The sequence below is a fragment of the Cuculus canorus genome, chromosome 1, assembly GCF_017976375.1.
Source record: "Cuculus canorus isolate bCucCan1 chromosome 1, bCucCan1.pri, whole genome shotgun sequence".
Taxonomy (NCBI): Eukaryota; Metazoa; Chordata; class Aves; order Cuculiformes; family Cuculidae; genus Cuculus; species Cuculus canorus.
In genome coordinates this window covers 181864039-181890465 of record NC_071401.1, presented here as the reverse complement: position 1 = coordinate 181890465, position 26427 = coordinate 181864039, and the positions used below count along the sequence as shown (strand labels likewise).

The 26427-nt window shown below is 42.0% G+C and overlaps 1 protein-coding gene across 1 annotated transcript; it reads right to left on the bottom strand.

Moving 5' to 3' along the window:
- Nucleotides 1-7309: 7309 nt before the first annotated feature.
- Nucleotides 7310-25738, bottom strand: CAV1 (caveolin 1). Its single transcript, XM_054079990.1, has 3 exons — nucleotides 25491-25738; nucleotides 24369-24533; nucleotides 7310-9679 (listed from the first exon to the last, which is right to left on the bottom strand). Exons 1-3 carry the CDS (start codon nucleotides 25518-25520, stop codon nucleotides 9338-9340), a joined length of 537 nt encoding a protein of 178 aa, XP_053935965.1. The 5' UTR covers nucleotides 25521-25738; the 3' UTR covers nucleotides 7310-9337.
- Between the last annotated feature and the right edge of the window lie 689 nt (nucleotides 25739-26427).

Below are 26427 nucleotides of genomic sequence, written 5' to 3'. Positions count from 1 at the left end.
TGGGAGTAGTAAGAGGCCTGATCTCATACTTTGGGCTCGGCTTTGACTTATTGAAGAGCTCTGTATTCTCCATTCATTTCAAAGCTATTCTGTACTGCCTGGAGGCAGCACAAACCTCAAGTCATCCACCAGTGAAGAGGTGACATATGCTCTGGTGTCAGCTTCCATCTTCAACTTCCATGCAGAATTCATTACAGAGTGGTAATGGTACCATGACCAAAGATTTCTACGAATCAGACCCATTTTCAGCAAGGCCTTTACTTTAACATAACGTCAGATGCATGAATTTTCCCAGTAAATTATGTAAGACCATACTTACTTAAGAAAGACTTATGATCAGGCTGGATTACCATTTTGGTTGGGAGATATTTTGGTAGCTGATGATTTACTCTCGCACTGTATAAACTTCATGTGACACTGTGGATTTCTGCAATATTTCTATTACAAACCAAATCCAAGATTTTTATACAGTAGCTGTGGTGACTCCACGGATAAGCAGCTTTGAACTAGAAGTATCTTATACAAATGTTCCAGTCAAACTTTTTAGATTATACATATTCTTTTCCATATTTTTTTTGTGTTTAATTGCAAATAAATTGCCAGTAAAAGAAATGCAAAATAAATCAATCTGGCTTTATTTAGATAAAAAGGAGTTTATTGCTGTGAGAAGTGCCACACACTAGAGAACCGCAGAGTACAGAGTCTAAATTCACGTCGGATTCATCAGGATCGCATTACTACTCTCTGGCTATGAAGGGGTTTGCAAGGCAGAAGTGGTTTCGGTCCCAGATCCATTCAACACAGAAATTACCAGAACAATGGTATCAGTGTTGAAAGAGGTAAGACCTAAAATATCCTGCAACTTATTTCTTTACTATGAGAACCAGTCTTTTGAAGAGACATGAGATAAGGCATTTCTGCAGGGCAATATGGGAGTGTTTTTACTTGTTGTGTGTATCAATATTTATTCTGGAAAGAGACAACATGTTTTGTGAGAAGTATTCTATTTCATGCCCTTTTCCAAGACTATTGAACTGTCTTTAGAAATATTCAGACGTGCCTTATGCCAGCTATTTGCACCTGTTACATTCTTTATTCAGAATTGAGTCACTGACTGTAAAGCTTCTAAGGGACTTATAAAGGGACTTCTAAGGGCCTCAGAAAATAATTTGGTATTTATACTGAAATTTGATAGTATGTGCCATGAAAAGGGATCAACGTGGCTGCTCATCTGGACTGCAGCTACCCACATATCCTCAATTGACAGATAAACTGTTATTTCTGAAGATAAAACGGTAATTTCTTAATGGACTTTCACCAGTAGTGGTGTTTGGTAACCCAGCAGGGCAGCTAAGTTCTGAGTAGCAATTTAAATTTGCATTTGACATACTTGGTATTTATGGGGTTGCGGCAAGTAGCATCATATACCGAATGAGCTGAATCTGATACATCGGTATTATCTGATGACATTGGTCGCTATCTGATGGGCGTTTGGAAACACAATACTAGGACTTAACAGAAAGCAATAAAATGGTTAGCTAGTAGTTTTAAGCCACTTTCAATGTGGTTTCCTAAAGGAATAAAGGCTTTATGCTTCTAGCTGGTGTTTGTAAACAGAGACAGAAAAAATGTAAGCCCCACCAAGGAGAAGCTTATGAAATAGTATTGAATGGGGAGAAGGGCAGCTAAAAAGTAATTTTGATTGCACAAACTCTATCTGGAATTATCTACGCAGCTGCTGGAAACTCATGCTGAAATGGAGGCAGAGTAGAACAAGGATCAGAACTGAAACAGGGCAAGGGCTTGCTTTATGACTCCTGCAAGTTGTAGATTTTCTGCAGATGTTGTGGTGAGCTAATATGGAGGTGGCTTTGGAGGGAAAGAAATACCTTGAGCATAAGCTGCTGAACAGAGCAGCAGGGGTCTGGAAACACCCAGGAAGTCTCTTCAAACAAGTGAGGTAAGGCTGAGCATTTCTACAAGTTAGTGACATGTCTGTGTGAATGAAGGAATGCCAGGATATCATGGTGATGCAACAACTGATGGTAAAACAGGGAGAAAGGCTAGCTGAAATGACAGTAATGGCCACAAAGGGGCAATAGCTGGGACAATATAATGGTCGTGGCTCCAAAACTGAGTAAAAAGTTTAGTGCAAAGAAGTATAGCATGTGCCTTTAATTGTGGCTGATACAAATACATGATTAATTCAGCGTTGTTAATTCTTCCCAGTTTTATTTTACTTTCCCTTGTGTCTACAGAGACTTAATCTTCTAAGTGAGAAATACTGCTTATCAAGAGAGCCAGGGTTCAATGTCCCTAGGACTCAACGTGGAGACTCAAACTGGAGGCTTTTGCTAGTGCTAAGAGCAATCTCTCTGCATTTTAGCCCAATTCTTGTTGCCATCAGCAACAGGTTTGCTTTGAGTTTTAGTCCTCAAAGATCCATGACTCAACATGCAATAGACAAGACTTTTTTTCATTGTTTGGATGACTATCCACCAACAGGATAGTTTCAACCATGAAATTTTTAGTGTCTGAGCCAGGAAAGAGTAAACTGATACATGGAGAGGTCCAAGTTTTTTTGAGAATTCTGCAACAGAAAGGCTTTCCCAATTCTGCTGAAGAGTTTGGAAGTGCTGGTTTTAACACCTCTGTGCTGAACACTGGTATTCGGTCAGTCAATTCTGTAACTCCTCTAGGAGTAAAGCTGTATTTTCAGTGGCCTCCCTCAAAGGATGCTTCTTAGAGGAATTTTTTTAACTACAAGAATTACATTCTACAGATCCTCAAATTCAACCCAAAAGATCCAATCCTGCTAAAACCTGTCAAAACCATCTTCAGCTTTTTGTCCCTAAGCAAATTTGTTTCACAATGTTTTTCAGCCTGTTTCAGAAACCCAGTACAGATGAAACAAGCAGAATTTTACCTCTTTCCAAATACAGTTGAATCATTGTCTAATAGGGAGTAACAACACCTGCTCTTGTTAAAAGAAGACAGCTAAATTGACAGACGTCTCTAATAGTTGAACCAGAGTTTACACATCATGAAATAAAGAGATAAAATACTGTAGAAGCCAGAAGATTAAAAGTCAGAAACAAAGTATGAACGAACAAAGTAAGAAAGGAATTTATCTAAACCTACCAGAGCTCATATGCTCTGTTCATTTGTCATTTCAGTTGTCCTACAGGGACAATCTAGACTACAACCAAGGACTTCTGTCAGTGAGATAGATATAAACTATAAAATAAGTATTCTGTCAAGGCATGATATGCTTATCACAGGGAACATAGGCCACATTGTATTGCCCACCAATGGATTTGAGTTGGACTTTGAGATGGTATGCAGAGAGTTTCCCTGGTCAAGTGTGACTGCTGCTTGCAGCATGGGGTGATTCCCAAGCCTGCTTTCTCACTGTGCTTCTCCAGCATGGGAATCAGCTTCCAGGTCTGGTTTTCTGCTCGGCCAGGCTCCTGTCATGCAAATCTGGTCATAGATACCATGTCCAAGGTAAGTTCTGAGCTAGCTTATCAGTGCATTTAAAACTAAATCTATTTGACCATACCTACAGTCATATCCCTTCAAGGCAAGCTGCATTTAAGTAGGAATTTTCTCATCTTGGTGATACTTTTCATACCTTGCTTATTGCTGTCTCTGTTGGTGCCTATCATTGCACTGCTCTTATTTGCTCTCTGTAGATTCTCTTTCGGTTCAGAATTTACCTGCAAAATGCTATAGGTAGGAACTGAAGATAGATATGAAGTGTCCCCTCTCCTTTTTTCTTTCCAAAAAGTCTCCATCTTTCACTGATGGATACGCGCCTGCTGTGCACAGCTTCTCCTCATTCCTTGAGTATGCAAGGCAGCCTCCTGAGATTCTCTCATCCAGTCAGTCTCTCTATTGAATATAACTACTCCTTTTGAGGTACTACGTTCTTTTTTTTTTTCTCCCTCCTCTTATCCCCAATTATTTAGTTTCAATGTTACTTTCTTCACTTCCCATTATCTGCCAGTAGGATTTTTGGCAACATGTATATCTGGCGAGCTTCATCTGGAGCTCCTGTTGCTGGAGATGGGCTGACTTGAATGTTCTGATGAGTAACAGTCACAGATGAATGCCTGTATTCTCATAGTTGCCAAAAAGTTACACAGCTACAGATCCCTTTGGTCCTTTAAGGTTCCTCTGAGTTAATACTCTGGTGTAAAGCATTTTGTAGCTCAGAAAAACTATCCAGTGAAAGATTATCAGTGCCTAGGTGCACTGTAGAGGTACTCCATATCGTGTTTAAAGGTTCAGAGAAGTGATAAACAGAGAAGGTCACACCTATGACCTTAGATTTAAATTAATCCTTGGGTGCCAAAACAATGCCTGTGAGCTGCTGTCAGTCTGCAGAAACAGAACAACCTTCAGCCTAGGTCTCTAGTCTTTCAAGGTGGAAAACAGAACTATCTCTAGAAGTACTAGAACTGGAGACCATAATGCCTTTATTCCCCTCTGCACTGATGACTACTTGATGGAAGAAAAATCTAAATTCTGAAGACTTCAGACCAATAATAGTATCTCAAAGCTCAGGCAGTGCCTTTAAGGCAACCTGGCATCTCCTGGAAGTCATCTAGCCACATTGGAGGGCTTTGGTTAGCTCCTGCATAGCACACAAGGAGAACTGGGCTTATAAAAATTTAATTCCTAGTAGTCAGCACACTGAGTGGTGAGCAGCCTAAGTTTACGTGGTAGTGCAGTGAGATGTGAGTGCAGTTTAAGTCTCCTCTATTTCAAGGAGTGAGGTGCTAGACTACAAGACTCAGAGACGCATTACTTCCTAGCTGTTGCTAGCAATACCTTGGTGACCACCTCCCGTTCCTGCAGAAGGCAGCAGCCACAGGAACACCTTGTTTGTACATTCCAGCAGTGTGTAGGTGTGACCTGGGCACTCTTAGAGTGAGTTTTACTGACGATTATGTGCCAAGGAAATCCAGGTGTCTGGAGGGTTATGTAAATTCAGGTTCTCAGAACAAAAATAAATTACTTACTGGCACTGCGCCTAGGGCCTTCTGTGGATTACATCTCAAATCAATACTAAAATGTGCCTTGACTGTAAGTGAGGACGCAGGCTTGTATTGGATCTAATCACTCTCTGCCCACTTTTGGTATCCTTAGTAAAAGCGGCTACAAATTTAGTGGGAATAGTGTGCATTTATATATTGTCATAGTTATCAAATGTACAATATTTTACTACTGCGGCTTCAGGAAGCCATAATAGTGAAAAGCATCTTGACAATAGGATCTGCTAGTTGGACTATACAATTGAAATTCTAATAAAAAATTAAATGGGAGAAAGCAAGAGAAATAGCATAACCTGTATTGCACGGTGTCCCAGTGTCAGATCACACAAAGCGAAAGACTTAAGGTTTGTAAGACACAAATTAAGACAGCAAAGGTGTCTAGCTCAGCAAAGACTTTTATTCTGTGCCTCCTTCCCCCTACTCAGGAGATGAAGAAAAAAAATGAGGATGCAGCAGACACACAAAGCAATGAAAGCAAACAAGGGAACAGCTGTAGTTTAACCTAAGAGAGGGTCAAAATGTAGCTTTGGTACAGCTATAGAAACTCTCCATCATTAGGCAAAAGCCTATGGTTTATCACTATATCTTGTTGCAACTCCTTTCCAACAAATATATTTTTAAAAAAATACTGTATTTAGTTTGTTCTTAAACAATTAAATTCAGAGGGATGAACCACCCAGCCAAGCAGTTCAGATTGTCTCATTTCTCAAAACTCAGGTGCTCCAGCTGGTTTTAATTGGAGTGTCCAGCTGCCCCAGATGTTGTCTCAGGGTATTCAAAGGAAAACGCTTCAAGTTAAATGACACAGTTTAAGGACTGGTGACTCAGAGGACAAGAAGAGTGACCAATGACTGCTAAGAAAGTTTTCTGGTAGGTGGAAAAAGTGGTGTTGAGCCTACCTGAACTCACAGGTCCTGAGGCAGCTTTTGACACAGTCTTTCATACCTAGCAGTGCAAGACTATGTAGATCACACTTATAACCATGACAGGACATTGCCTGATGGTGTTGTCTAACAGCTGATGTCTAGTCCTCTAGCAGACAATCCTGAATCTTGCTATGGGGTGTACACGAGTGTGGTTCCAATCACGCGTGTTATTGCATTGAAAGCCTGGCAGAAGCATGAGTATGAGATTCACCCACAGCATAGACCTGCGACCACTGCCCAGCAAAGAACCAGGGCTAGTGCAACGGCAGAGTGAATCTGCATGTCTCTCCCATGAAGAGTCTTGAAGATGTGCTATTATAACTTGTTAAGATGAATAGATGTATCTGTCCTGAATCTATCAGGCTCTTTGGAAAGAAAAGCTGTTTTTGAATAATGGATTGCTCATTTGTTTTACTTTGACATTACAACCTCCCTTTTACCTTTTAAAATAATTCCAATTCTCGCACAATTCATAGTTCAATTCAATGTACCATTTGCTAATATTGGACTGTTAACTGCCATTAAATGCACCATTCTGCTATTAGAAAACACATGACAGACTACCTTAAGTGTAGTATCTGCCATTTGAACTTTAAAATACAGTTACTAGATTTCTAGGCTGAAATGCCTGCTTTGTTGAGCTTTTGTGTACTAGGGGAATGGTGTGACAGGTACTGTGTCATAACCCCACAGAAAAGAACTGTCCTGTCACAAGTTAGGTCTATACACGGCTGGATAAAAGCTGTCAGTCCCCTATTCCCATACATTAAATGCTTAGGCTAATGAGCTTTTATTAGGAACAATCCTGTTTCCACTGGATTCAAAACAAAACCTTTGAACAATTTTAACTGAACAGCTATCGGGACAATCCAGGACTGAATTTTATATGCTCAAAGACTTTTACATAAAATGAACAATAAGCAACTCAATTGTAGTAGGATATCATTCTGTTTACTGGATATTAAAATAATCTACAAGTAAACATCATTATCCTAATCAGAGATGTAGGGAAACCAAGGAACAAGAAATCAAAGGAATTTGTTATCATTAAGCATTTAAACCAGCTTAGGCTCCCTATTTAATGTTGAATTCATTAGTCCTCCTGACACTTATTTAGCAACAAAAAAAATTTACTGAGGAGTAAAATGTCATTTTTTGTTGGGAAGAACCTTCCTGAGCCATATCCTGAACCACAAGTCAAGATTGTTTTGTGCTTGCTTTCTTCAGAAACCGGTGACATTGCTTTCTGTTTCTTTATCAAGAAATATTGGGCTTTTCTTCCTAATAACATGAGATTTGTTCACATGACTTTCTAGGAAAAAGAAGGCAGACAGGAGCTACCAATAAACATCTTTTTATTGTAGTCTTTAATGTACATGCAGATTTAAAAAAAAAGTGTCAGTTATATCTGTAAGTGTATAAATGTAAATGTCTTAGATCAGCAACGTAATGGATTAGGGACTAATAAGTAAGTGAACAGACATCTTATAGGATATTCAGTCTATATGGTAAATCAAGAAGGTTTTCTTCAGAGTGATTTTCCTTATAAAAAGATAATATTTCTTGTATACAATCTCGCTTGTTTTTAAGATTGAAAAAAATCTATAATAGTACACTCTTCATTATGTACATAGAAAAACATAAAACTATATCCATACCAGTGTCTGTTTTAAATGCAAACAATAGTAGTTAATAGCTTTGTAATTTTTTTTGTGCACCCTCTTTCCCCCCCGTCCCTCCCTCCGCCCCTTAAAAAAATGCAGCATTTCCTAAAGTTTTCAATGCTTTGGCAGTAATTGAACTGAAGGCACTCCCGTGTTAGGTAAAGCAATATGTGAAATATCAGCACTAAATACAAAAGCTGTAGGTGTACCAGACAGCTCCATGCTCATCCCAAGGGCCGAATCTTGGACTCTCTGAGGTCAAGAACCGGTTTGCTGGAGATCCCAACTGGAGCAGGCTCAGGCCCCAGGTTGGCTTACAATAAAGCTGATTAGCCTCACAACTATTTTTACAAATGCTTCACGCAAACCATATGAGGATGCAGAGAGCACCTCTGAACACAGTACTGTCATGAGGAAAAAAAACTCCTGCAGGTCACAGCATCAGAACATGTTGCAAAGGCTTTGCTTTCGGAGCCCTGCACTTCGCAACACGGTAGTTTCACACAACACCCTCTGTTTAAGACTTCCTCCTGTTGCAGCTCAGCTAAAAATGAACAAACAAACCCACAAATGTGAAGTTTCTAAACCATCTCTTGTGATGAATTAGTTTAGACTTCGCGAAGCGTCAGTTCTCCTGAAAATAATCTGCATGCTGGTGGCACACTGACTTCTGCTGACAGGGAAGCTATGAAAGCTAACAGAAAAGTTTCTCGCAGGGGCAGCTCCTCCTTGGCCTCATGTGGCTTGTGTTTGGCACACCTTCATTTTTCTTGTAATGCAGGGGTATCTCTGGCATACCTGTGATATCTGTTTATATCAATACTTTGCAAAAAGAAAAAGAAGCCTGTGAGAGAAGCACCTAAATGCTCCTTAAGGGATGTGTCCTAAGTCACAGTAAGGAAACCATTTCCATTATAACTAGTTTTAGTTCTCAAATGCAGTTTGCTTTTGCAACCCTACTAAAGGCTGAGGAATGACTAGATGCAAACTTCGAAGAGAGAATGAGACAGAAAGGCACTGACTGAAGCTTTTTATGCTCACGAAAAGCTTTCACATGCCAGTGTCTCCAACCTGATAAAATGTTAGATTTTTGGGGCATATATTAGTTCAGTAATTTGTTTACTTTACTAATTTATTCATAGTGCACCATATCCGATCACGACTGTTAATAGCTGCAGTCAACTGACAGTCCAATTGAAAAAGAACATTCTGCTAAAACCTGCCAGCTGATCACGTTCATTCTGCTGCAACAGCGCTGTGCTCTTTGGCCACAATAAAAAGAATGGCTTTATAGTGATGGAAAGCATTTTTGTCGTTCTTCAGTATCACTGTGGATTTATCTCATAAGGATGTAGGGTGAGATAAAAAGGCATCCAACAGCACTCCAGTCTCTGAAGAGAAATGATATACAGCTGGCATGGCAGAAGAGCCATTTAAGGTTAGTTTGAAACGCAGACTGAAGGGGAAAAAAGGAAGAAAGAAAAAAAAAAAAAAAAAGGCGAGTAGTCCAGTAAGAATAAACAGTTGATTAAGAAACTGAGCAGATGATTCTTTGTTTTGGGCCAGTATATCCACCACCAGTTGATGTCTGTTGCTTTGGGAAACATGAAACTTGGCACCAAAACACTTCAAACAACACAAAACCCCCACCCCTTTCCTAGGCTGATGGCTCTCCATGAAATGTCCCTCAAATCTCTTTCCGTACTGTGGCTCGGATGCTGCTGAACATTTTGCCTATGGCCTCAAACAGTGGGTCACAGAATGTGTGGATGCAGATCGAATAGACGCGGCTAATGCACTGGATCTCAATCAGGTAGCTCCTTATGCATGGCACCACTGCCCAGATGTGCAGGAATGACAAAATGGCAAAGTAGATGCCCCAGATGAGAGCCATAGGAATGCCAAAGATTGCTGACAGTAAACGATAAAACCAGTATTTTGTTACAGTGAAGGTGGTAAAACTGGCCTTCCAAATCCCATCAAAGCTGTGTGTCCCTTCTGGCTCAGCAATCACATCTTCAAAATCAATCTGCGGCAAAGAACACAAAGTCAGGTCAGTCAGAAGTTCTTATCACAGGCGGATTCCAGAAATCCTTTTCCTGGAGAGCAATGATCCCCTGCAACAAAACATCAAAGCACGTACTTCCTACATACCGACATGATTTGACCCACATTTTAACACATCATTCAAGCCAAGAATCTTTTCAAGGACTATCTTTTTCCAGTGACTATCAGGGAGCGTCAATGATTTAGCTCAAAATTAGACATCTAATTTCTAGAAGGAGGTGAACTGCCCACAATACATTTTCCTCATCTCCTAAAGCCCTAAGGGTATGGAGTGCCCTTGAAGTCTACTTAACGGATGAACCAGGTGAACAGAACCATCACGCTTTCATTGCTTAACAACCATTTCATGTCTCTATAACTGGAATAAATGCAGCCATTGTTTTGACTTTCTACACACCTCACGCATGCATTGACAAAATGTGTTTTATCCATCCTAATTTTCTCATCATGCCTTGTATAGCACTGCTGAATTCTGACAGTAAAAAAATAGTGAAGCTAGTAATTTAAATTTTGAAAGTATAGATAGTTGTTAATAGTCCAAAAACTAAAATGTTGGGTTTAAATCTGCAACAGGTAGAGCTCCTTAGCCTGAAAGGGTTAGGGACCTCTTTCATCTTATTAAACATGAGGAGTCTCTTCACATTACAGCCATTCTGTTCCAACCTATCCTGTTTATATGATAACGCTGTTCGTGAAAGACATGGCCAGGACAACATATTAATATTTAGAAGGAACACACTCTTCCACATATTTCATAGTTTTGACTATTCATACATCATTCAAAGAGTCACCTAAGGAAGCAGTGCATTCCAACAGGCATATTTTACCACTCTGTTGAAATACTGAGCTTTTCAGGAAGCTTTATTGTCAAAACATTTCTATTGGAAAATTAACAGAATTGCAATGATGGTACAGCCGCATGTCACACAAACATGTGTTTGATATAACACACAACACAGGATATTTAATCACTCAGCACAACCAATTGTATAGGTACCGCATTCAACAGGACAAAGAACATCACAACACTATTCTTCTGCAAGAAATGAAATAACTGTTTAAATCAGATAAAAGAGAAAAACCAGAACTTGTATTCCTGGGACTGGATCCTAAAGTTAGATGTTACTGCTGCCATAAGTGAAGATTTACAGGAGCAGGATAAGGATGACAAGGGCTAGTGGCCTCAGAAACTCAGGCAACAGTTCCTTAGCATGCTGGAAAAAGGTGAATATATATATATAAACCTACATTCAGTATAGGTATTGCTTATATTGTAGGAAAGGACTCACAATCACTTCTTTTCATCTAAAATATACAGAAATCTTGGAAAAAACTCCTCTGTCTCTCCTGTTGAGCCCTCAATCAAAACATAATTCTGAACCAAAACTGTACAGTCTACGTGCAATCTACCTGAAGGGCTTGAAAGTCCTCGGGAAGAAATTTCTGAGTCAATTGTGATATCAATTATCATTAATGCCGAATATCAATCTGGCTTCATTGGGCCTAAACATCACTCTGTGTGCTCCATGGCAACCTGCCACCTAGTAAGATAGAGCAAGAAACTTGCCTGGATGTACTATGATCTTTTGATCAAATGAAACAATCGGATGTCCTTGTATCAACCACGGGATTTTAGGAGCGCATCATGAAAGAAGCTGCATACATGTATACATGGAGAAGTCAACAATATCTACTTATGATGACTTCTACCTGTCTTGTACCTATTCCTGCCTGCCCTCCCCCAACAATAAAAGATGATTTCAAGATCTACATATTTCTCACTGAAATCTATCTCATTCAATTGAGTACAACTGTTGGAAAAACGTATGCCTGAGTTCACGAAGAGGGTGTATTTTCTTTCTGGAAGCTCATTTTCAAAGCAAATGGGTATTCTTGGTTTATTATTGATGTTTGCCTTGAAATCAGATAATAAAAATATGCAGATGACGGCTAACCCCAAGATGATTACAGCAAAAAATAAAAAAAAAGTTGCTTCTCAAAAAATGATACTATTAGAAGACTACATTTTTTTTCCATAGGTTGAGCACAGCCCTCTTATGCTAAAATTTCTGGCAATTTATTGCATGCTTCCTAACAGCTGATGTTGTAATCATTGCCAGGGCCAGTTTGTGCACACAGGCATCGTATGGCAGTTCAGTGCATTAAGGGCTATTCAGGGTCATGCCTAAAGTCTTCTTATTCAGTTCAGTTGTGGTGGAGTCTGTCTTGTCTGTTTTTCAACAGGCTCGTAAGAGAAATGTCAAATCTTAGCATATGAATGGAGATCCATGAGCTTTTCATGGTTACATCTTTAAGTTAGCTAAGTGCAATCAATTTTTATAAGCAAAGCATATTTTGGCATGTAAAAAGAAACCATAGGTTAATGTGAATTTCCTAGAACTTTTAAGGTAAGTAGTAAGACTGGTTCATAATTTGGTTCCTTCCAAAATAATTAATTTAATGAATGCTTTACTGAAAAAATGTAAACTAGTAAACTCATTGGTTTGCAAATCAAATAGTAAACTTCCTCTAATCATGATTTCCTGTAACTAATGTTTTTAGCCTGTTGAGCAGGCTGAAGATGTCCATGGAGTTATTCCTGGGGAGCTGACAGAAGAATCATGCTATATAACATTTCCAGATGGACAGCCCTGTCTCATTCCAGCAGATGATGCTAATATTAGAACATTCTTGATAGATCTTTGGCCAGAATTTCTCATCTCAAGTCATAGTTGTCCTAAAAGTACTCAGGAATAAAATTGTCTGTTAGATAATAATAACAGTGTATTTGAGACACCAACAATTATCAAGAGGTTACCTTCTTGGAGTAATTTCAAAAGCTCTTAAAATGTCTCTACCAATGCACAGAAGCTGAAGAGATGGTGCTATAGGAACCATAGCTGATGTCTCACTGCCATTATCTTTCCCATTTCATTACTGAAGTTCCATGTTTCACACTGCTTCAGTTTGAGTAACGGAGATATCAAACTGAACTTGAGAGTGAAAAGATACGAAAACCTCTTAAAAACTCACAGCTGAGTACAGTGTTAACATGAAACTATTATCTCCCTGAAAGCCGTAAGAACATTACAAAATTACGTACATGTCAAGAGAGTCCAGCTATGACTGGAACGCTCTGTGGAGCTACTGTCCAAATCCAGACTTATCCACAGCAGTGTACAGTCTAAATAAAGATAGGCAAACAGTTGAAGCAATCTGAGCTCTTCTACTTCTCAGCTGCTAACAGATCACGTACAGAACCATTGGTTAGGAAAGGCTCTATTTATTTCACTGTTCAGGCAGTAGAGATAAGTCCTTACACTGCAGGAACTGAGATATTACCCAGATTCTTCCTGCACTGAACCACTCCCATGAAAGATCCTGTTTTTAATTCACAGAGATCAGTCCTCCACAGGCAATGGGAGGAATAAGTGACTGGATGCATTTTCTCTTGCTATGGGTTACATTTACATCACTTTAATTACCCACTTCTCAGTACCTCCTATAACTGCCTTCTGTTTTTTAGTTCAGTAGCACTCAGTGATGGTGAGTGTCATCAGGCTGATAACAGGAGTACAAATGACCTAAGTAAAGTAAAAATAGGGCTGACAGGAGAAAGAGAAGTGGCCAGAAATATGATCCTAGGGAAGAAAGACACCCTGTTTTCTGGAAATGAACCTAACTGGCTTGCAAGGGTGAGATACCTTTTTTAGTGTATTGTTTTCAAGGCTGCTCTGGACAAAACATTACACATGCATGCAAATCTGTTAAGAAGTTTGTTTTATTTAAATGATGGAATGCTTAGGTTAGGCACAGGTCTCATTCGGTAACTGCATGTTCAGTGTGTAATTTGTTCCTCCAGTGCTGTCATGGTGTGCTGTGAAATCACATTGACTTATTTGCGAAGCTAATGAAAATACAGGCACGTTCACTTGTGACAAGGAGGGAAGTAAAGGAAATTTCTTTTGACCCTCTAAAGGATGCTAATAACTCGCTACAGCCTTCTGTTTCAGTCAAAGCTATTAAACACTATCAACCCCTATTCCATGCTTACAATACACTTCCTGGCTTCAGCTATTCTTTGTTTCCTACTATTCAGTTTCGTAAAGTCAGTTTTCACATTGCTTGAAGCTTTTGTCTGATTCTGCTATGAGAATTACCACTTCTTTTGCTCTGCATATGTTTATTAAACTTTTATCAGGAAATTAAGGAACCTGCTTTGATTCTAAACCATATTTATTTACAAGAAAGGGAAATGGTATGGGGAATTTGTCTTCTTTTTTTCAGTTTGTTTAAAGAAAGAAACAATAAATCACAAAAGCTAAGCAGTGTGAAGTTATTTTTTTCAGTGTTAAGCCTTTCTTAAAAAAAAAACAAACCAGTTGACTCAAATATATAAGCTTTATATATGAAAATAGTTGATCTGTTGACCTTGCTGCTTTAGACCCTATGTATTAAAACCCAGCAGGATGGAAAAGTGTGTTAAATGTCAACCTCAAATCACCTACTTACCAGCTGTGCTCCTCAAAAGTTTGTTCTCTGAGGTTTATAATAGCCATTACAGAGAAAAATTCACTGTGCTGGGTCTATCAAGAAAAAATATTAATACCAACGGGAGCTTAGACTTAATCTACATTTCTGTGATTCTAACTATAATCATTCAAGTCTTCGTGCATTCTATCTGTGTGCTGCTGCTGTGCTCACAGCATGCAATTTGCACAGACAGGCACCATCCCTGCTCCACTGAGGAGGAACCCAAACAAGCACTGAGGATGTCTACATTTTTGGGTGCCACAACTACTTTTGGAGTCAGTGAAAAGAAGCTCAGATCCTTATTGGATTTCTTTTGATTGATCATTGGTATCTTCAATCAAGCAAACCACTTAAATATGCACGCAACCTAAAAAATGTGAACTCTCCCACTGATGTCAATACAGTTACCTACTCTTCCAGACCAGGGCTGTAGTCAAGTCTGAATACATATTTATACAATAAGGAGTCACAAGCTAGTTTTCTTTACATTTTTAGCACAGAGTATGGAAATTGTCTTTACTGCTTATCCAGTGCCGATTCTAAATAGCTTTTTTCCCTGATACCAAGACTGTAAGTAGAATATTGTTTCACCAGATTATATCGTGTCCTTGTAAGACTTGAAACGGACATACAGAAAAAAAGCAGATACGATATTATTTTCTGTTGTGATAAATGCAATTAGTAAAATTTCCACAAGTATTCAATGTCCTTTAAATAAACATTCATCAGAAGAAAATGTACAAAAGATCATGAGTCACATTTGGGAGTTTATGTTCAGTACAGGTGCAGCGCTCCTAATTTCAGAGAAAGCTGTGACGTATGTTATTGAAAACTACAAAATGCATGAGCATATGAGATCACTATTTGAAACTTAAAAATTAACACAGTTACAGTATTTGGAAAACAAAGACATGACAGCAGACGCAAAACCACCCTAAACAATAAGCTCTCAAGCATTCTGTTAAATCAGTGATATCAGCTAAACCTCTAAATGTTTCCTCGACCCTTTGAAATATCGTTCTTTTACATCTGCTGCTTCTTCTCTCCCTGATCACTATCACTGTTTATAATAAAAATGAGAAAAAAATGTCAGTTTGTTTCTCTCCTGAATCCAAGAGAAAGTGCATGGGAGATGCTGGGACTAAGCGGTAAATCTGCTCTCCTCTCTTCCCTCCCCTCCCAGAGCCCAGGGTGCTTCACTGTTTTGAAGGTGTGGGATACAGCACACAGTAGCACCTCAAGGCTTCAAGGCCTGCGTGAAAGAAGAATGGGAGGACACTGAGTTCTCACTGTTGCAAACGGGCCCAATGCTCTCCCTGAGGATTTGCATCCACACCTTGGTTGCATGGTATTACAGGAACTTGGACAGCATCTTTACTTGTTTTGGCTGTAAGAAATCATTCACCCTTTTGATAGCACTGCGTAATCTCCATCTGGCAAATGTTTACCAGCAGTTACTAGAGAAGCTGGTACTTTGTTCCTGAAAACACTGAGCTTCGTGGTGCCTAGATGTTCTGCTTTCTCAGTAAACATCATTTTCAACAGCAAACATTAGGTGTTGTCAGGTGTGTTATAAAGGCAAAAACTTGTTCTATTTCAGAGCATTTTTATGAGCCTCAGGGTTACAAAGCATGAACATCCAGCAGTGTCCAGAGATGGGATAAATTCTATCAGAAGACAAGAAATCACCGTGAATTTTGGTATAGTGGCAAGCTTCTAACAGGGGAACACCAAGATTCCCTCTAGACTGGGTTGCAGCAGTGTAAGGCTCTGTCAACTTTGAACTCTGCCTTTAGCGGATACTGCTTTTTTGGGGACTTGCCAGATCAATGAGCACAACATGCATTCCTCTGCACAGATAGAGATGCCATGAGTGCAGATGGCTAGGAAAGTTTTTGTGTGAGGCTAGTTAAATCCAGAAAAATGACAATTCCAAGTAAAATGAAACCCTATAAGGCAAATAGAATTGTTTCCCCCCCCTTACTTGTTGAAACTGGCCAATGAATTTGCATTACACTGCCTGTCTCCCTGTACCTGCTTTTCATAAAATGGCAAGAAAAGAGTGTTCTGCTGGCAGATCTCTTGATGGAAACAGCGAATCTTTCTTGAGTACTATAGAGTATGCCAGAAAAGTCAACAATGCTTTAACAAACAAGGATATTCATGTTGGAAAGTAGATTTGAAGGACTACATTCCTCTAGTCAGAAGAAAACCTGTCTGGTCAGGAGTGACTTCTACTACACACATCGCAAATACTCAAATGGATTGGGGACAATTTTAAATAAAGCCATGACTTAGAAAAAGGTTGTGATTGAAGGTCACCATTTCACAAAGTAAAAATCAATAAAAACACCCAAAAATAATTTGCTACTAATTACTAAGAGAACAACCTTCTGCTCCCTACCCATGCCGAATTACTGATTTCATACCGGAAAAGCCCTGGTGATAGGCTTTGTTTTATAGATAGGCAGGCTCATAAAAATCTACAGAACTACTTGTGAGAAAAATGTGACTGATGCCAATGGGTCAGCATTGTAGCAACAAGTCACTTTTCCAGAGATCTCTTCTTGAAGCACTTGCCTGTCTTGTCTCAATATAGTCCAGCAGAAGGAGACTAGCAGCTTCAGGGAGACACCTGCACGCCTCTGTAACACAGCAAAACTTCCTGTGCAGGTAGGGATATCATGTTCATTGGAAAATACATTGATGTTGGAATAAACATTCAGAAAATAAAGTGGCTGTTTTCCTCCCTGGAAACTGAGCTGCTGCGAGAATACTGCAGTTTTCCCAAAGAGAAACTCTTAAGAAGCTTTCTTCATTTAATGATTTGTTTCATGTTCCACAGTTCCTTGTTTGACACAGCTCTTTTAGCAAAGAACTCCGATACATCTGTGTGTACATACATCCACGTGTATGTTTAAAGAGGTACATTCATGAACTCGAAGACTGGAGCAAAGTTTTGACTACACTAAAGATAACATGAATTCCTTTATTGATTCCAGTGGGGTCTGAGTTAACCAAGATCCAGAAACATTAATAAAACAAAATAAAACATTAATAAATTTAAGATATTCTGTAATCAGATGCTATGCTATCTTTTTATTAGAATTCACTTTACACATATAATATAACTAGCATATATTACACATACTGTACTGCCCTCGATCCAGGTTTACAGATCTGCTTAAGGTAGTAAACTACTGTTAGATGTAATTTTTTAGAACTTTGTTTAGCCTGATCCCTCCTAAATTTAAGCACTAATGGGAATAATGGGAAATTCAGGCACTAATGGGAATAGTGACCTCGGTCTTTTTAGTAGTGTGTGGAGAGAGACAGGCACCTTTGGAGGGTGCTTCAGATCTGGAAATCACTTTTTCCTCTTCAACATTTGTAAAAGGAATCTAAGGAGAGCAGACTTTTAACTAGGTATACCACCCACAAACACGTTCCTATTAACTGCTGCAATTCTTTTTAGCAAATCTCTATAGCTTGTTCTCACCTCTTCCATCATTCCTACCTGAACACACTTACTGCTGACAATGACCGTGCAGCCACAGCTGCCTCTCTGTTCCTTTGAAAACAAATTGCCTCTACATTTCTCCTGTTAGAAGATTGTCTTTCTTGCGGAAGATCTTAAGTTACTGATCCTTAAATACAAGGTAACTATTTCTTTAGTACTTCACAAAAATCAAGGTCTCATTAGTCTACATAAACTGGTCTTGTCATAAACTCATTAGTCTACATGAATTAGTCTTGTCATAAACTGCACTAGAACAGAAATATATGACCTTGGACTTCATAAAACAACAGGAGACTTTGAAGATAAGGTATAAAGGAGATATTAACTTGATCTTGAAGGGAAACTGACATTTTTTTTTGTAGCATCTATTTGAATTCCGAGAAGCGATTTCAGAGTTGTCAAAGGAAGTGTTGCGATTCATCTATGAGACTCCCTTAGTTTCTGAGAACTCTGAGTAGAAATTCAACACAGTGGGAATCTAGACAGGGAATGTGATGCTTTCACCTTCAGCTGTGACAGTATTTTCTCACTTCTTATCTATGAAGCTGAATTTATCACTTCCTATTTATCTGAAAATAAAGTACATGGGTCAGATAAATAGAAAACTACAGACAAACCCTGTCCTTGTGCAGCCCGACTAACATTTATAGCACAACTCCTTGACTATTTTGAATAAAATGGAGTGCAAATTTTACCAATAATATGCTCACTAGAGTGGGGATAGTGGTACTGAAATTATTTGTCCTTTCGAATGGTAACTCATAATTTTTAACAAGAATGGTGTTGCATAAAATTCGAAGTTTTTTTTTTAAACTATCAAGAGACATTTTCATATGAAATCTGTGAGAAAAATAGGAAGGGACTAACAGAGTTAAACCTTCCTCCCGAGTAAGTGAAATTAAATAGCATAACTTTTCTTTTATCTTCAAAATAATAAATCCTTTTTAGTTCAAGATGGTTTTTATTGCTGTTGTTTGTCTGGGAAAGAAAAGAAAGATGGTAGTTTGGATCAAAAAGCTCAAAAAATCAATTGCCGATGCAGATTCCATCCCACTGTCTGTTTCTTACAAGGGTATTTGAGAGCTGTGGGAAATACAAACTTATCTTAGTTCAGAACTATATATCTCTTCAGTTTTCCAGAGATTGCAAATTTTACAGAATCATCCAAGTTCATCTATATTTTCTTCTCACTGTTGCCTAAAATACAACAAAGATCAAATTCTCACTGGAGACCTCATGGGCAGACTGCTTGACTACACACATTGATCCCTCTTCCCCACGGAGAATTTTGGATCTCAATAATTTTTTTCAGTTTTAGATGTCCACACTCTGTGCAACAGAAGATGGTATTTCTAACTATACATTGGGCTAAAAAATACAAAATTGATTCATACTGTTCTTAAAATTTTCTATTGCATAACTGAATTCTGTTGAATTTAACAGAAATTAAATTTGTCTCCTCTGAATCTGAGACAATGTCCAATAAATTCTAACAAAGGGAATCTCCATGCTGAATCGTTGGCTTTGGCCCCATGGCCATCTAATGAACATTTTGCTATGGAGTTACGAGCCATGTTCATCATGCTAGGCAAGAAAAGAGTGCATAAGGCCTTAATAATACTATGAGCTTGAACACAAACACTTTTTTTTTTTTTTAAGAAAGAAGCTTTCATTAGAAAAAATGCCATTATTATGGACATTCAGAAATTCCACATCTGGGAACTCCTAACTCTTGTGCAAGAACACTGTTTTTCATAACTCTAAGACCTTGCTCAGTCCTTGTATAAACCAGCACTCATAACAACTCCAGCTTTTAACCTCTCACTCCTAGACTAGCCTTGGATGCAATATTTGAAACAGAACTGTATCATGTGGAACGCCAAAGTAAAGCATTTAATTATTCTTGCAGTTAAATTTAGAAAACACAGTTGGACATTATTATAAAACAAAGTTCAAGAATAATTTCATTTAAATGCAGTTGTGTAAAAGTGTCATGTCTAAGCTACATGTATGGTCAACAGACAGAAACACTCTTCGAGAGCACTGCTTGTCTCGTCCGATGGTTAGGCCTAAACTCCGTGATGTGAATCTGCCTCCAGACTCATCTCACTCCCATCACTGCTAGTAACAAGAGCTCAGATGACAAGCTTGGATTGAAACAATTGCGCACACACACACATTATTTATATTGAAGTATTTAAACACATATATTTATCTGTTTTCATAGGACTTTTAACAATATCCAAAAACAATGAAAGGAGGGCTGCATTAAATGTTATTTTATTAATGTTTCAGAAAAAGCACTTGACCGATATCCGTTTTTCTCTCATTTTACCGTGTTGAAGAACAGAACTCTATTCCTTCCAGGCTGATATGTGCTATCACATCACTGTGACAGCCCTCAATGCCTAAACCTTCCCATCTGAAAAGAGCCAAGGACAACACCTGCTTTCCTCCCAAGAGGTCCTCAGGAGTAGAGATGTGAGGTGCTCTGAGTAGTAAACTGCCTTTTAAGATGTCCTTTTAAAATACCCTCTCTTTTCATTAGAAAGAGGCAGAAACTGTAAATGGCTTTAAAATGGCTGAGTAATACTTTCTTCCCCAATGCCTACATATGGGTGTTATGGTATTTGTCAACATCTGACTAGAAACTCCAGACTCTTCCTTGCAGTGAGCTGAATTGTCCTTACCTGCATTAGTTTTAAGTGGAAAGCACAAATGCAGAACTGTTTAAAATTTGGTACAAAAGCTCTGCATCCTTACATCAGTAGCCAAGTACTGAAATTTTTTTCCACAGTGAAAATGACTCTTATGCAACAAAGAGCAGATAGACACCACTTGTTTAAAACAAAATAATAATTATGTTCTGGGTGGTAAACCAGGCACAGGCTCTTCTTCCTGGCACACTACTGTAGGAAAAAAACGTAATCTGGCTGCAGATGTGACTGCACATTTGGTCCTCACTAGTTCCAAAGGAGTAGACTTTGCAGCATTGGCTACAAGGTCCATCCTATTCTGAGCAAGGAGGTACTGAGAACTGCGAGCTGCAGCAACTCTGTTTCTCTCCTCTGCTTCTCTCAAATTCAGTAAACCCTGTGCAGACTTGACCACAGATACACTGAAAAACTCTAAACTACGAAGAGTTGGAAAAGAGTAATTTAGTCACAGTCTGAAGCAGGAAGAGCAAAGGCTGAACTTCAGGCACTTCCACTGCGAGTTCTGTGTCATTGGGGAATGAATGAAAGAAAAAAAAAAGATAACCTTTCTATGCTGTTTGTTGCATCTCATCACACATAAATAGAAACTGTGGGATGCAAGTCCAAAAGTAGAATTATTCAGTTAAGGACATATGAAATGCCTCCTGCATGACTAGCTGGTTGGACAGTGATGGTGAGGTTTTACAAGGCAATGTCTCAAGGCACGGGACCACCATTGTTTACAGGTTGTCCCCCAGGTGACGCATGAGGGCAGTCATATGAGGAAGAAACTTCTTCCTTTCCACTCCCTGCTGAAGGAATTGGAACAGGAAGGAAATTCTGGTGATTTTACTAGATCATGTTTCCTCCACCACAGAGCTGCCAACACTGTTGTCTGCAGGTCTCACGTTTGGTACGGCCTCGTTTCCATCCTTCTCTTAACAGAAATCCAGTCACTTGCCCCACTTTTCTGTAAACCACCCAGCACTTAGCTTCCACTTGGTGGCTAATTTGAAGATAAAACATAAGCAATGTAGTAGGCAATAGTTTTGGCTCCATGTGTGCAGTTTCTATGCAAGGGTCTTGACTGGGTCTCTCCTTCTTGCCTGCATCCCCACCGTGTTGCTGCCTGCACCATGTATCTGCTGCAGAGGAAGCTGTGCAGATGATGCATGTTGCACACCAAGGGAACATCTCTCCTGTTTCTCACAAGCAAGGGTTATTTTTAAAATGTGCAATGGGAAGTATTTGAATGCAGACAACACTGAGGCCTTTTAGAGAGCTGCTTACAGAGCAGATTCCTCATTCTCTGTCTAATCATTTCTGTTTCATGGCTGACTGATTTGTCCCCAGTTTCCATGCTATTGTGCCTCATAGTCAAGTGGCAAGAAATGCATTAAATGCTGAGTAAAATGCAGAAGGTTCTGAATCTAGAAAAATGCAACAGCTCTAAACAAAACTGAGCTAAGCCTGAAACATATTTCTGGCTTTCAATACCACTGAACAATTCTTCCCCACTGTCTTTCAGGACCTGACTGAGACTGGGGACTTCTTCTGTTATACTAGTCTGAAAGATTTACAGCTGAAGTAAAGGCAGATATCTGACAGAAGGGGACCACAAACTGATAATTAAAGCAGTAACTGAATCTGTGTATCTTCCCCCCCAAACTGAGCCTGTACCTCAGGTATGGGGTCTGAACCCTATGGCTACTTCTAACAAGTTGAACCTGAGTGCAGTGTCCAAATGAACTCAAATTATGGCAAAATTCCTCTACCTTCTTTTCAGGTTAGACATAAATACTTATAAAACTCAAAGAAATTAATAAAAAAAATGTTCGTCTACCATGTCCACATTTTTCACAAATGCTGCTGGTTTTATAATGCAAAAAGCGTCCTGTGTGGTTAACATAAAATTCATTTGATGCATTCCTGTATCTTAATATGACTACATGCATGAGCTCTCTCGCTAACAAAGAGACATGGTAATACCTGTGTTCTGGCTGTTTGCGGGTTTTCAATTAATGTGTCTGTCCACAATTATTTTTAAAAGACAAACTAAAAAGCTTGCTTATTCCATTCCTATAAGTCTTACTTTTCAACTTTCTTTTGGATGACTGGGTGTAAGAAACTTTCTTAATCATTGCCTCTGTGGGAGGCAGAGAGGGCAGCATGGGCTTTGTACACTTCAGTTTCTTTTAAGCCCGTTAGGAGTTTTTTCCGTCAGTGGTCTCCCTCGTTTTCCCAGCAAGATCTTTCTTTCCCTAGCTAAGCTTGTGGACACCTGAATTCCTACATGCTTGGGGGCTATGACTCATCCTCAGAATGTTTGGTTGCTTTGGGGACTTCTTCTGTTGATGTACGCAATAAGCCATGATGCAGCCTCATTCTTCAGCTCTTGCATTCCCTGTGTAGTCAGCTGCTCCTCCATGGGTAGAAGAAAAAACAATTGCTCTCTCACGTTTAAAATCAACCATTTTAATACAAGTGTTTTACCATAAAGTACACAGATGATTTTTTCCTAAACAAAACCTATGCCTTTTCTTTCTAAATCACAAAGCCGTCAATGGCTCTGAGGCATAACTCTTAGCATTGACCCAGCATGATGGCTAACCATATTCAGCACCCTGAAATTGCGTTCAAGTCACTGGAGTTCAAGGTTACTTGGGACCTTACTATATTCTCTGCACATAGCATGAATCATTTCACTGACCTACATTCAGGAACCCCAGTCCAACTTTTTGATTCTCTGGAAACAATGCAATATTTCTTATTTTCAATAGCAGGTCTTCGTAATCTACAAACATGGTGAACTGCACACACTCTGACTCTGCTGGACACTAAGTAAGACATTTAGTGGCTTAGTCACCCACTACAGCTGGGCAGCTCCTGTTTTTCCTAGGTTCTGAAAACCAGATGACAGCATCCTCAATTTTTACATGCATAGTATGCAAATCATCTGCTAAGAGAAAAATAATCTCTGTGATTTTTCTGACCGAAGTGAACTCCAGCAAAAATCTCCAATGATGCTGATTTGTCCAAACAGGCAAACTCTGAATTGAAAACCCAAACAACAGCAACAAAAAAAATCCAGAAAAGGGCATGGTTAGATTTTGCTTAGCTTATTTCCTTTTAGTATGTCTTGAGGGAAGGAAAAACACCAAGGAAAATGGAACAAGGAAACAAATCCAAGCGTCCACCAGGACCTCTGCTTTTTGCATCCCCTTAGCTCAGGGAGGGTGATCTGTCCCGCAGGCCGTGCGCAGCAGCGCAATGAGCTCAGACTGCTCGGCTTCGGTGCTCCCTCCCTTCCCTACTTCTATAGGTGCCCGAGGGAAGGAAAATCCCTCAGCCGGTGTTACATCAAGTCATGCAACTCTTCCCGCTCCCCGGGTCCCGGGCGGGCTGTCCGGGCTGCAGAGCTGACCCGCGGGCACGGAGCTGCAGCATCCCCGCGGGAGGACCCTTCCCGGGAGGGCTCCCGCACCCCTGCACCGGGCGGGAGGACCCTTTCCCGGGAGGGTTGACATCCCTGCACCGGGCGGACACTTCCCCGGGAGGGCTGACATCCCTGCAGCAGGAGGACCCTTTCCCGGGAGGGTTCCCGCATCCCTGCGCCGGGAGGATCCTCTCCCGGGAGGGTCCGCATCCCCGCCCTGACGGACACGGAGGCGCATCCCCCGCTGCGGGGAGCGCAGGGTCTCCCTCCGGCCGCCCCCGCCCACTTCTCCGTGGCACCCTCTCCTTCTTCTTACAATAAATAAATTCCAACTCCCCCGTCCCCGCGCCTCTCGCCGCAGGCGGAGGGCAGCGGTTCGCCCTGACACCGCCCGCCGGCTCCGCCTGGGCAGGACGGAGGGCTGCCCAGCCCCGGCATCGCCCCCAGCCCGCCCCGGGCCCCTCACCTTGACCACGTCGTCGTTGAGGTGCTTGGGGTCTCGGTTGACCAGGTCGATCTCTTTGGTGTGCACGTCGTGCACCGGCTTTTCGCTCAGCTCATCTGCCATCATCTTGTTGTTGGGCTTGTAGATGTTGCCCTGCTCCCTGATGGGCGCCGTGTACAGAAAGCCCTGCGGAGAGCGAGAGCGGCCGGGAGGGAGCGCCGGGCAGGGCAGGGCAGGGGGCCGGGCCGGGGGAGGCGCGCCCGGGTCCCGCGGGGGCGCGGAGCGGAGGGAGCCCGGCTGCGGGGCGGCGCTGCCCCGGGGGTTTAACGGCGGCCGCGGGGCGCGCGCCACACCCCGCGGGACCGAGCGCTGCCCCCCGCGCTGCCCCAGGGCGGGGCGCTGCCGCGGCTCCCTGCGCAGCGCCCTCCCGCACCGCCCGCCCGGCGCTGCTCGCCCATATCGCCCTCCCTCACCGCCCTCGCCGCGATCTGGAGCGCAGCGCTCCCACCGTGCCTCCTCCATCCCGGTGCCCGCACCGCACTTCCCGCACCGTATTGCCCTGACCGCACCTCTCTCACTATACCGCCCTCCCCTCTGCAAGGGTATCACCGTGTCTCCTCCACCCCGTACAGCCGGCACCGTACTGCCCTTACCTTACTGTCCGCACCGTACCGCTCTCAGTATACTGCCCTCCCCCGCACAGGCATCACGGTGCCCCCTTCACCCCACGCTGCCCACACCGTACTGCCCATACCGTATTGCCCTCCTCGTACTGCCCGCACCCTACCGCCCTCACTGTATTTCCCGCACTGTACTGCCCATCCCGCACGGGCATCGCGGTGCCCCCTGCACCCCGGGGCCCGCACCGTATTACCCTCACTGTACTACTCGCATCGTATTGCCCGCACCGTGCTGCCCGCACCGTCCCGCTCTCACTACACCGCGCCCCCTCCGCTCCGGCCCCGGCCCGCACCGCCCCCACCGCAGCAGGGTACGAGCCCCCCGGGCCCGCAGGTGCCCGCGTGTCCGCGCCGCGCGCCGAGCTGCCCCCGGGGCGCCGCAGCGGGCGGGCACGCGGGGTCCGAGCCGGGCGGGCAGAGGGGCGCTCGAGGCGCCGCGGCTCCGTTCCCACGGCGCTCCTACCTCCGAGTCTACGTATTTGGTACCGGACATGCTGCCCCGGGCCGGCCGGCTTCTCTGACGCGGGTTTCTCTGCGCTATAACTCGCGGGACCGGAGGCAGGAGGATCCCGGGCGGCCGGGGGGAGGCAGCTGAGAGGGAGACGTCTGGACGCCGGCCAGGGGCTGCTCCGCGCCTTGGGCTCGGGTGGATGACAACCGCCGGCACATCGCGGCGGGGGTGGGAAGGGAAAGCAGCCCTGCCCCGGCAACCTGGAAGCGGGCGGACCCGGCCCCGGATGCTCGCGGCAGGGAGGCGAAGGGGACGGGGAGAGGGTCCTCCTGCCCCGAGCCCCGAGTGCGCTGCGGGGGCAGCACGGAGGGGAGGGGGAGGGCAGGGGAGCGGTGAGGAGATGGAAAAGTTTAGTTGTGTTTCACGTCCAGAGCGAGCGAGGCGTTTGCAGGGCTCCCCCCTCTCCCCCGCGTTGACAATAGTTTACACAGAGTCATCGCTGCCCCACGAACGATTGTGGAAACTTGGACATCCTTGGGATGAAGAAAAGGAGATTTTCTCAGCTGGTTCATTTCAAAACTATGCAAATATTTAACAGTCCTGCAATTTAACTCTGCTATATTTTTCTCGGAGTGGAAACTGACCCATACATGTCTGCCATGCCTATCAGCCAGCTGGGATTTACTTGTAAAGAGGAATGGTGAGACACTGATATTTTGCCGTGCTCTGTTCTCAAAGTCCTTTGTCAGCTCTGGGGCATATGTTGATGTAAAAGCTGTAAGGATTCATCACTGTATTCAAGACGGTTCAGGTGAGGGTTGTAATCACAGAATCACCAGGTTGGAAAAGATCTCTTGGATCGCTGTGTCTAACCATTCCTATCTGCCACTAAACCATGTCCCTGAGCACCTCATCTACCCGTCTTTTGAACACCTCCAGGGATGGGGAC

Excerpts from the sequence above, each read along its gene's own strand:
- CAV1 (XM_054079990.1), bottom strand. The coding sequence starts at position 25,520 with ATGTCCGGTACCAAATACGTAGACTCGGAG. Across the intron at positions 24,534-25,490 it reads CCAAATACGTAGACTCGGAG|GGCTTTCTGTACACGGCGCC; the intron begins GTAGGAGCGCCG and ends CGCTCTCCGCAG. Across the intron at positions 9,680-24,368 it reads TCAACGACGACGTGGTCAAG|ATTGATTTTGAAGATGTGAT; the intron begins GTGAGGGGCCCG and ends TCTTTGCCGCAG.